Raw genomic sequence first — 12,757 nt, 5'->3', positions numbered from 1 at the left:
GAAGTACATAGTCCATAGAAGTACATAGTCCAGGTCCTGCTTCAAATCAACCACTTCAAACTTTCCCTGTTCCAGGAAGTGACCAAGCATCTGGCACTGTGATATGGTCAAATAGAAAGTAGATCTATAGTTCCTAATGGCAGGTGCTGCTATTAGTTGCCCCAAATTTCTTGGTATTTAATTTGTTGTGTTGAAAATTAATGTAAAGAAGGCAGTGAATTCTGCTTTGTATGAGTGGGGTTTAATTTGCTTGCAGAAGGGTCGCCTGGGTGGCTCAGTGGGTTAAAGCCTCTGCCTTCGGCTCGGGTCATGATCCCAGGTCGTGGGATCGAGCCCCACATCGGGCTTTCTGCTCTGCAGGGAGCCTGCTTCCTCCTCTCTCTCTCTCTCTGCCTGCCTTTCTGCCTACTTGTGATCTCTGTCTGTCAAATAAATAAATAAAATATTTTTTAAAAAAGAGTTAATTTGCTTGCAGAATGTCCTATTGAAATGTGGGGGGAAATGAAAAAGCTGCCTACTTGGTTGAGAGGTAGGGAATTTTTGAGCCTTCTGCTCATGGCTGGTAGGAGACTCGTGGATATAGTTGAGATTACTCATGTGAAAAAATAGAGCAGTCAGCATTGAAATAGGAAAACAGCATGAAATGTGAACTATCAAAAGTCAAGATCTCGACTCAGAAGAGCATCTTAAAAAAATAAGAGGGGACCTAGGGAGGCATGGGATTCAGGAGCCACGAAAGGAGGATTTCATGATGTCTCTGTATTTATTAAATGTGTCTGAGAATTTATGTAAGAAAAGGACTAAGGAAAAAAAAAGACCAGTGCTATCGTGAAGAAGCAGAATTTTGGTGGGGTCCTAGGAGTGGAGGCCAGGTTGGAATGTGCAGGTGCAAGTGGACAGGTGGCCAAAAGGGCTTAGATGAATCTTGGCAAAATTTTGATTTGAAGAAGGCAGGTGGAGTGATAATTAGAAAAGGTTACAAGGTAAAGGGAGAGCTTAAACATTACTAGCTCCCTCCCCCTCCTGTTACGTTTCATACTTATTACAAAGATTAAAAAAATACAGATACAAAAAATAAAGTTTCCCTTCACCCAATAAGCAAGAGATAATAAATGTTGAAATTTGTCCACATTTTTCTAGCCATGTTTCTATCAGTATGTATTTGTATCAAATAAATATGTATTTACATATTTTTAATGCAAATATGTTGTAGCTGTCTAATTTTTTGTATGTACCTTAATGTATCAGAAACACGTGTCTCTTTAGTTACAATATTATTTTATGCCATTACTTTTTCACAGTTACCCGGCGTTATGTCCTATATGTATATGTGTGTGTGTGTGTGTACACACACACACATATATGTGTATATGTATATAAAATAGTGTATGTAATCTTATTATTGGTATTTTTGTTTTTCTGGGTACTTCTTCATTTTAATAGTGCTACCATTAATATCTTTGCAAGTGAATCTTTTCATACTTCCATAATTACACTTTTTTTTTTAATTAATTTCAAATTGTGGAACAAGTTCCCAAATGGAGCCTTCATTTATGGCATCTGTAAATCACCTAGATGGGTTAGTCTTAGATAAAAGAAGAGACATTTCCATCTTCCTGGGTGTAAGGAGAAAAGTGTTAACTTACAGGTGGATTGGCGGGTGAAAGAAGTGATAGAATGCCGAGACAGAGTAGCCATATGATGACCTGTTTTAATGCGGATAATTGAAAGGGCAAATTGTTACGGGATGCTAGGAAGTTGTGAACGGTTGAAAAGTCTACCAAGAAGAAGATGCAGAAGAGGTTATGAGGGCTTATTGAGCAAGGCTGTTGGAGCTGGGATGGGGCACCATATGTCTATAGTGGGTTCAGATGCTTTGGATCCATTGTCTTCTCCAGCAGCATTCAAAGCCCAGATTGGGAGGAGTTGAGATGTGTCCTATCTACAGTCTGGTGGTTCTAGGCCTGGCAGATAGTCTGCACGGGCAAAATTGGGGTACACAATGAAGGAGTTGAAGATGGTGTGGGGAGAACGGTTAAGGCTCTACAATCACATAAAGAAGGAAATGAAGCTGGAAGGGCCTATAAAGAACACAGAGAGTGGAAAAAAAAAAGCACATGGGGATTGGTGGGTGTCAGGGAGTAGGAATAAAGGAGTGAGGGCTGAAAAGTTATAAAATTGTGGCTAAAAAGTGGGACACTGGGTTGAGATTTAATTTATTTATTTATTTATTTATTTTAAAGATTTTATTTATTTATTTGACAGAGAGAAATCACAAGTAGATGGAGAGGCAGGCAGAGAGAGACAGAGGGAAGCAGGCTCTCCGCTGAGCAGAGAGCCCAATGCGGGACTCGATCCCAGGACTCTGAAATCATGACCTGAGCCGAAGGCAGCGGCTTAACCCACTGAGCCACCCAGGCGCCCTGGGTTGAGATTTTAGAAGGAGAGCAGTTATGCTTCAAGCCAAGGTTCAAGGGGTATCCTTGAATTTCGTGAGCTAAAATTAAGGGAGGATGAGGTCATGGAACCATATGCAGCTTAACGTTGTCCATATGGATGTGGGTGATGTGAGGATTTTTAAGTGAAGAGAAAGAGAGTGCCCTAGAAATTCCTAATCCTGGATAAATGACAGAACAATTGGTAGCGAATAATGGTAAATGAGCTTGTTGACTTGGATATTTAGAAAATGTTTATGCAAGATAAAAATGATAATGAGTGTGATAGTGAATATTTTGGGAAGTAAATGGCATCAAAATAGCAATTGGGAGCTGCTAGCATGCCAAGTCACCTTCTGGCTTGAGATACAAGAGTTGGTTGTGGAAATGAATGGTTGGACAGTATCTTTTTCACCCTGTAACACTGAACACTGGCAAAGAGGTGCCGGAGGGAATTATCTTCTGGTAAGTTCCCAGGGGTTCTGGGAATAGGCTAGGGAACACATATCGTCAGGTCTAAGCTGTTGTCTTGCAAGCAAATGCGAACGTACAGAGTTGAGGCCTATAGCCATAAGTGTATAGCTCCGGCAGAGAACTGTGGGCCAGGAGCTGCCCTTTGGTTAGTTTTTGCATTTTGCTTTTTCTTATGTAAATTTTAAAAGTGATCTAACTGGGAAAGAAAAGCTCCCTAAGGATAGGTTTATCAGAGAAATTGTTCTAGAGAGTAAAGTAAAAGACAGAATGAAATATTGGGTTTTGCTTGTTGGGTGTAGATGAAAAAGTACGAGCTCAGAATCCAGGACTCTTGAGTTTGAGGGGACAGAAACATTTTGGGACCCACTTGTAAAATACAGCTACTGAATCCGGTACCGCCGAGAGGTCTAAATCTAAAACAATTTCCTCTTCATATCCAAGTTCCTTCCCCTATTATGTTAAAACTGCCATTTTTCTGAGCTCTCTACTATTCCTAAAAAAATTTTTAGGGGCGCCTGGATGACTCCGTTGTTAAGCTGCTGCCTTTGGGTCAGGCCATGATCCTGGGGTCCGGGCACTGGGCTCCATGCTCAACGGGAAGCCTGTTTTTCCCTCTCCCACTCCCCCTGCTTGTGTTCCCTCTCTCATTGTCTCTGTCATATAAATAAATAAAATCTTTTAAACTTTCTTTAAAAAATTTTGTTTTTCTTCGATTTGTGAACTTGGAAACTAGCTCTAAACTCCATTTATTCATACTTTGCAGGCATTTTGGAAGAAATAGGATGGTAATGGGGTGAGCGGTGAGGTTAGGTATAAGAATGAACTTATGAATGCTTTTAATTACACAAGAAAACAAATGTAGAAACAAAATACAGGATCTGGTAGATAACTGAACATCTGAGGACATCCCCTCCCCCCTTTCCCCCCAACCCTTGCCCCTGCCCCCACCCTTGAACTCCTTCAGAAGCTCTTGACAGTAGAGCTAGAGGTCTTTGGTAGGGATAGTTGCTTTCAGAGGAATAACAAGTGGAAGCAGCTATTTTATTTAAGAAATGATTGAAGTTATAGAAATAGTTTAGAGATTCCAGTCTTAAATTTGTGATATTAAGAACCCAGCGTGGGGGGAAAAAGGGACGCCCGGGTGACTCAGTCGGTTAAGCCGCTGCCTTTGGCTCAGGTCGTGACCCCAGGGTCCCAGGATTGAGTCCTGCATCAGACTCCTTTCTCGACGGGGAGTCTGCTTCCTCCTCTGCCTGCTGCTCCCCCTGCTTGTTCTCTCTCTCTTTCTCTCTCTGACAAATAAATAAAGAAATAAAATCTCAACAAACCAAACCAAACCCCAGCACTGAGCAGTATATGCAGTATATAACGAACACGGAGTGACCAGCTAACTTCCTCTACAAAGCACCTCAGTATAATTGTGGTTTAGAAGCCTCCTCTAAAATTTTGCAGGCATCTTTTTTTCCTGAATCAGAATTCAGAGCTTGCTCCAGCTTTCTCTTCCTGCTCTCGTTCACTTTCCTGTTCACTTCCTCACGATAATTTCGCCTGCTTTAGTATTTAATATGTATGGTCCATGCTACCCTTACTCCTGTACCTGTTCAGCTTGGTTCTTTTCTTGCCCCCACTCCCTGTGCTGCTCCCCTCACCCCCCGCCCTACCTGTTAGGTCCTTTAGCTTAATCATCCATGTCTGCTTGTACTAGATTGTTCCCCTAAGAACTCTGTAAGCCCTAGAGTGAAACTGATTTGGATTTTACAGCCCTGGTGATTTTCCTTCTGGTGTACTACCAAGAAAATGCTATATAGCACAGGAGCTGATGAGTCATTTTGTAGGGCTTTTGCTTTCTATTTTGTGTTTGAAAAATTAGGTATGATCCCGAACGTGGAAATGTTTCTTAAAATCAGGAGGATAATAGAACCGTAATATAAGATCATCAGTGTTAGTTTTGGTCTCTGATTAATGTAATATATTGTGATTTTTGAGTAACTTGAGTTCCCCAATAAGCATTCATTCATGTGAAATTTCATTTTTGTACATTTTCATTGCTTGTACTGGAAGCTGACTAGAATTACTTGGCACCTGCTGCTCTGTGTCTGGCGTTGTTCTGGGGACCTTACACCTGTTAAACCATTAAATCATCACAGCAGGCTTGTACTGTAGGTCTGGATTCTCCCATTTTACTGAAAAGAGATCGAAGTATTGAAGTAACTTTTCATAATGCCTCTCAGCTAGTAAGGCTCAAAGCTGGAATCTGATCTCTGTTTGTGTGGCCCCGTTTACAACAGGCTCCCCAGTTGGAGATAGACATGGGAATGTATTAAGGCTTCCTTTTGGATTTGGACAGTCATACGGATGAGAAATGAAGCCAACTCCTATTGGTTGAGATGGTAGTCTGTTGGGAATTAATTCAGCTTAGTATTGAGTGCAATCTCTGGCAAGATTCCAGGCTTCTATCACATAGTTCTGCTGGATGAAGGGTTGCCTTGATCATCAATAATTTCATTTCTACATAGTAGAGTTCCGTTGCCTAAGGGGTTGACTTGTGGGAAAATAAATTCATTGAGGTCATAGTGTGTGTCTCCCCTGTTTATCTGAAGCATCGCTGGCATGTTTATTTTATCTTCTAATTCCTGGCATTTGATTCAGGGCCATGATTTCCAAAGCTGGTCCCTTGGCTGGCCTCCACCATCTGCCATTTGTTGCCGCCTTCTTCTCCCTGTTACATACCCCCCCACCCCCACCACTGATAGTGGCTTCTGAATCCAATCTCCCACTTCTTCACTTGATCCTAAATATTGTCAATCCTAGTGATTTTTTCACAATACTAACTTTGCATTCAAATGCTATTGTGCTTCATGTCATACTCTGTGATTCCCTTTATATAATGTTCTTGAAATGACAAAATTATAGAGATGGAGAATTGATTAGTGTCTGCCTGGGGTTAAAGATGTTGGGATGAAGGGAGACAGGTTTGACTCTAACGAGGATAGCATGAGGAAAATCCTTGAACGATTAAATAGTTCCGTATTTTGATGTATGATAGTGAGTACATGATGCAGACGTGATAAAATAACATAGAACTATATGCAAACTTTATCTAATGTCGATTTCCTGTTTTTGTTATTGTACTATTGGTATATAACATGTAATTAATGGGAAAACCTGCATAAAGGCTACATGAGACCTCTCTATCTGTACAATTTCATGTGAACCTTTAATTATATAAAAATAAAAAGTAAAAAAAAAAACTATTGTGCTTTAAAATGTTTAAGTTCCTTTGTCTGTCATATTGGTTATGTTTTATATTCTTTGCTTTCTCTTACATTAATCATACAAAATCATCTCCTGATTTTTTTTTCTATCTAAATCATAGTTAAACATTGACACAATATTTCTCTTTTATCGGGTTACCAAGAAATGCTTTTTGAGTTAAACAATGAAATATACTTGATGAAAGAACAGTGTATCAGTAGTTGGTCTCATTACTAACCATCTTGTTTTCCTATTCACTTCCTTATTCATTCTTGCCTTTGTGTCATTTCTTTCCATGGACTAAGCAGCATACCAGGGGTTTGATCTGAGGAGTCTGGAAGACTTGGGGTTGCCTGAAGGGGTTGCACAGCCTGTGGCCACAGTCACATAGCCCTAAATCCACTCACAAATTCTAAAATTAGTCCTAAACTCTAAAAATAAGTCTTCCTTGAGGCCTTAAGACTTAGTGTTATAAGAGCCAGATGAGCCAGGAAACCAGGATATGAACTATGGTGAAACACAACCATCCATCCACTCATATTTACTAAGACTAGTTTTATAGTGCAGAGTACGATCTTTCTTGGTGAACGTTCCATTCATGCATACCTGAAAAGAAAAAGATACTCTGCATTTATAGTTGTTTTTTTTTTTATTTTTTTGTTTTTAAAATGAAAATCTGTTTCAGATCTTCCATGTCTTTAATGATTTTTAGAGGGTTGTCTTATTCTATTAATTACTCAAACTATGATTGTAGAGTTGTCCCTTTCTCCCTTTATCTGTCAGGTTTTGCCTCATGTATTTTGAAACTCTGTTGTTAGGTGCATACACATTTTTTATTGTTGTGCCTTCAACCCGACAAATTCACCATTTGATCATTTTGATCTCCTTTTATCTTTATCTTGAAGTTTTTGTTATTAATTTAAACACTTGAGTCTTATGCTTACTCTTTGCATGGTATAAATTTCCCCCCTTTACTTCCAATTATATTTAATGTGGATCTCTGAAAGACAGCCTAGAATTGGATCTTGTGGTTTTGTTTTTAAACCATTCTGGCCATCTTTGCCTTTTTATTCAGTGTAATTCATCCATTAGCGTTAAAAGCAATCCTTGTTACAGTTAGGGTCAGGCACCATTTACTGTTTGTTTTTTATTTGTTCCTTCTGTGTTTTGTTCCTCTGTTCTTGTGTTCTTCTGGATTAAACATTCTAAAATGATTTTAGAATTCTTTCATCTAGTTATTGTTTTTTAAGTTTTTTTGTGTGTGCTTGTTCTAGGGATTACAGTGTATCCTTAATTTTTCTTAGGGTTATTGTTTAGGGTTAGTATTACAATGTTTTATTTAAGATGTAAGAATCTGGAAACTGTATATGACCATTTAACCCCTCCCTGACATCATGCTATAATTGTCATGTGTATTACATTTACATGTTTTATAAATCCCACAGTGAAGTGTTAGAATCTTTAAACAGTCATATATTTTTAAAACATTAAAAGAAAAATTACAACTTCTGGTGCTCTCCATTCCTTCTGGACATTTGATTTTCTGATATCATTCACCTGGAGAACTTTGGGATTTTTTTCTACTTTAGATTTGCTAGGACAAATACCCACAATTTTCTTTTATGTATAATTTTTAAAATTTATCTTCATTTTTAAAGATCTATGGCCTGGATATAGAATTCTGGGTTCAGCCCTACCTTCCCTCCCCTAGCTCTTCATCATTGTACTCTCCACTGTCCTCCGTTTCTTATGAAAACATTGGTTCTTACTGTTTTCCTGTATGTAATGTGTCAAATTTTTCTCCTCTTTTAAAAATGTTTCCTTATATTTATTTGATTTTCAGCGCTTTGACTCTGTGTAGCTGGGTGCAGCTTTCTTTGCACTTGCTCTGTTCAGGGTTTTCTGGGCTTCTTTAGTTTGTACATTGGTCTTTCACCCAAACTGGGAAATTTTCAGCTCTTTTTATCCCCTATATTTTTCTCTCTCTATTCACTTCCTGAAACTTTAGTAATACAAAATGTTTGCTCTTTCTACTGTCCCACAAGACCCTGATCATCTGTTTCTTCTTCTTCAGATCGGATTTTCCTTTCTTGTTTCCTTAAGCATATTTATATTAACTGTTTTAACATCCCTGTGGGCTAATTCCAGCACTTGGGTCAAACTTCCACTTACTATAGGTTAGATTTTCCTGCTTCTTCCTATGTCAAGTAATTTGGATTGTATTTAATTCACTTTGTGAATGATACTTTGCATGGACTCTATTCTGTATGTTCCTTCAAAGAGAATTGAATTTTTTTTTTCTTGTCTTAACAGCCAGTTAATTTGGCTGAATTTAAACTAAATTTTGACTTTTCTCTGGCAGGCAGCAGTTCCCCTGATCCATTCAGAAAGCTAATATTGAACAAGTGCTTGAGAGTCATGCACCATAATAGGTGACTGTGTTAAAAATAAAAATAAACATGGACTCTTACCTCAAGAGACTTACAGTCTAGCTGATCGAGATAGGAAAGTGAACAGATAAGCATGGTAACTTTTAATATGTCACTGAGATAATATCTGGAAGCAGTCAGGTTACTGAGAAAGGAGTTGTGAAATTGTTAAAATGTAATTTAAAAACTATTTTTAAAGCAACCCAATCCTTCTGAGAACAGGAGATCATTTATTTATTACATACCATGATGTGGCTGATGAATAACTATTAGTTCCACTGGCATCCTGTTGTTAATTCTTTGAGGGAAAGGACACAGGACGTGTTTCAAAAGCACAGTATATTGTGGGGAAGCAGTATTAAAAATAAATGCTTAGATTCTGAACTACCGTACCAAATAGGAGGAATACTTTATGTTTGGTTTAAAAAAAAAAAAAAAAGATTTGATAAAATCTGAGCGAATGACACATATGGTCATACCTTAGGGAATATTTGATATTGCTGAGATTAAAAAGACCTATCTATACTAAAGGTACCATTGTTGGGAGAAAGATATTTCAAAAACCGTTTATACTCATAGAAAATATATCTTAAAATCTGTAAGTTTCCTGTGTCAAATACCAAGGAGGTTTTTTGGTTTATACTTATATCTGTACTCATATCTGTAAAAATGAATGTCTGTACTATATCTGTAAAAATGAATGGGTAATGTGAGGTTGGTTTTTATTTTGTAAAAACATTTCCCTCAGTGGTAATTTGAGCCTTTCTTTTCTCTTTTCCCCCTGTTTTAACAGTGTATCCTATTCAGTACATGTGTCTGAAGATTACCCAGGTATGCTTTTCTTCTTTCTATTTTTTTATTACAAATACTCGTGTCATGATTTCTTTGAATGTTTCTTTCTTCTGGAGATCAGGAATGTATATAAATATATCTAAGAGTGAAACGTTCACAGGAAAAGACTTGCAGATTTAGAAGAATTCTGTTGGTTGCCTGTGAGATGCATGTCACCCTGCAAAGCAGTCCAAAATCAAAATACTTTCCTGATGAAAAGTCATGTGCTTGAGCCTGTGTGATAGCTTCTGCCTGTGTATGCTTATATCATTATAAACAAAACAAAGAGAACTGAACTGGTTTAGTTGTTGGATTTGCAACATCATTTGGCTTTTCATAATGTAAACAGAATAGGTAAGAAGAGCAGCTAAACTAATAGCTAAAAAGAACAATAGCTAAGAATAAGCCTGTCATTTTTCTAAGTATATAAATGATTACACATTTCTCATAATAATCCTATGAGATTGTTACCATAATATCACCATTTTCCTCCTGAATGGTGACACACCTAGTAAGAGGAAGAGTTGAGACTTGAACCCAGTAGTCCAGAACCTAGAAGCTATACCTCTGGACTAGACTGGGTATCTGGTATATACACGGCTATTCTCACTGTGTGTCTGTCTCCTGAAATGAATTAGAAGGCCTACAGACTTGTCCCTAGAAGACAGAATGTAAGAACACTGCAGATCCCTTTTTCTGAAAATCAGACCAGTGTTTTTCTTCTAGGCCTTGGTCAGTCCTATTTTCTAGACGCATGTCACCTCATAGAGCCCAGGCTGTGGATGCAAACATTTCAGTCACAACAATGTGAAGATATAAACAAGATGTTCCTCTTTAGTATTTTCCTCACAAGTGATATCTATAATTATATCTTGAATAAGAGCATAAGGATTGCAGACATAGTGCAGAAAAAATACACCTTGATTAGTTTACCCTCAGAGCAAAGAGTATAATGCAGGAATCTATTGTTTATTGTATTTTGTGGCAAAGAACAGCAACTCTCTCTCCAAAATTCTGACTTACTCAAATCAGACGGTCACCAAACTATACTGTTGTGATCTGCAAGTATCATAAATTAGAATCAATTCTTATTCAAATCTAGCCATTTTATTCACATACTATGCATGATTTGGATCATATTTTTCTATGTAAAATTACTACGTTGCTATAACTAACTTTGATTATAAGTACTTGTAGTATTTTTTAAAAATAATTAGTTCATAAGGTAGTATGAAGATCTCCCTTCTTTAACATTTAGGCTAGGATTTTTTTTTTTTAATTTTTAATTTTTTATAAACATATGTTTTTATCCCCAGGGGTACAGGTCTGTGAATTGCCAGGTTTACACACTTCACAGCACTCACCATAGCACATACCCTCCCCAGTGTCCAATACCCCACCCCCCTTCTCCCAACCCCCCTCCCCCCAGCAACCCTCAGTTTGTTTTGTGAGATTAAGAGTCACTTATGGTTTGTCTCCCTCCCAATCCCATCTTGTTTCATTTATTCTTCTCCTACCCCCTTAACCCCCCATGTTGCATCTCCACTTCCTCATATCAGGGAGATCGTATGGTAGTTGTCTTTCTCCGATGGACTTATTTCGCTAAGCATGATACCCTCTAGTTCCATCCACGTCGTCGCAAATGGCTAGGCCAGGATTTTTTGTGGCAGTTTGCATCATGCATTTAATCATGCATTTTTTAATAATGTCAAATGTTACATTTAAGAATAATTTCGTAGGGGTGCCTGGGTGGCTCAGTTGGTTAGGTGTCTGCCTTTGGCTCAGGTCATGATCCTGGGGCCCCATGTGAGGCTCTCTGCTCAGGGGGGAGTCCATTTCTCCTCCTCCCTCTGCCCCTCCCCCTGCTCATGCTCTCTTTCTCTCTTTTCACTCTCACTGTCTCAAATAAATAAATAAATCTTTTTTAAAAAGTACCATGGCTAACATTAACAAAAATAAATAAAAATAATTTTATAAATCATAAACTCCCTTACAGTTATTTTGCTATGATCACCACACGTGTTAAGCATAGTATTCTTTAAGACTATCGTATAGTTTTACAAGTTTATTCATTATTAAAGAGATGCTTATTTTTTGATAGTAGTATATAAAGTGTTCTAGGCAGATTTCATTGGAAGGAGCAAGACAAAATAAAATATTTATGAAGAAAAATTTTTTGTAGTTGATTTTGCAGTCAACTCTTGCCCTTGTGATATTTTTGATGCTGAGTGTTTGCCAAATAAGTATGTTAGGAAAATAAAAGTTAACCTCACTATCATAGATAATTATAATTATTGTACTTCTCATCTGAGGCAGCTCCTAGAGATGTCAATCATGAGAGGACTTTAGTTAGGGTGATAGAAATAATGCCAAAAATCAAAACCCATCTTGATGACAGTGAATCATTCTGTAACACAAGAAATAGGGCAGAAGATGCCTTTGGTAAACCAAGCGAACAAAATGTTTAGCTCCCTCTTGTGGCCAAGAGGTATCACGGACTTTTTCTCGCCTTGGTGTGAGGGAGCCCCTCTAAAAATGCAATATACAAAAATTGAAACTTGCTAAAAATTGGTTATTATTTGTGTTTTTTTTCCTTTTAAACAAATTCCCATCTTGGATAAAGTCTGTAGTAAATCTGCAATATAATTTCATTTTTAAATATAAAAAGAGTGTAGATAAAACACAAGTGTGGGTGAGAGATTTGTACATTTGGGCGTAGGATTTTGAATTGGTTGATGTGACGAACCAGTACACTGTGTACTGAGTATTTCCATATACATAATTGAATTGACTTTAAATGCCAGTTTGTGTATAAGCAGAACAGAGGCTATAATGACATTTTGTACTTGAAGAAATATGCCAAGAAAGGTTAAATAGTATTTCCCAAGGACATGTAGTTTGGTGGTAAAAACCAATTCTATGTATTTTTATGGAGCTTCCTTCAAAGTGAATATTACCATGATAATATTTCCCCATGATTAAATTTTAATCTACATTTATTTGTACCAACATTTCAGTTAATACACTTGATTTCTCAGGTAGATAATATTGTATAAAAATTACCTGTTTACTCTCCCTTTCCAATAATCATCCTTGTGTTTTTTTGTCCCATTACCTGCTAGAACTTCCAGAATATTTTTAATAATTGATATGAAAGTTGGCAGCTTTGTCCTCTTTTTTCAAAATTAATGATTATATTTCCATTTGCTTTCAGAAAACTACTTTTCTCATTTACCAAGCTTTTTGTTTTTGAATCACTATTAAGTCTTTATCAAATTCTTGTTTAACATCTGTTGAGTTATCATACATGATTTCTCCTTTAAACAACAAGGT

The 12,757-nt window shown here is 37.4% G+C and overlaps 1 protein-coding gene across 7 annotated transcripts in view; it reads left to right on the top strand.

Annotated features, from left to right (window-relative positions):
* PARP8 (poly(ADP-ribose) polymerase family member 8) overlaps positions 1-12,757 on the top strand; it is a 174,825-nt gene that overhangs the window by 83,791 nt on the left and 78,277 nt on the right. For all 7 annotated transcript variants that reach the window (XM_032337436.1, XM_032337437.1, XM_032337434.1 and 4 more), the window contains one exon: positions 9,387-9,424. In XM_032337436.1, the coding sequence (XP_032193327.1) occupies positions 9,387-9,424 (38 nt within the window). The remainder of the gene's footprint in view (positions 1-9,386; positions 9,425-12,757) is intronic.

This window comes from Mustela erminea, chromosome 3, assembly GCF_009829155.1.
Source record: "Mustela erminea isolate mMusErm1 chromosome 3, mMusErm1.Pri, whole genome shotgun sequence".
In the NCBI taxonomy this organism is placed as follows: domain Eukaryota; kingdom Metazoa; phylum Chordata; class Mammalia; order Carnivora; family Mustelidae; genus Mustela; species Mustela erminea.
This window is presented reverse-complemented; position numbering and strand designations above follow the sequence as displayed.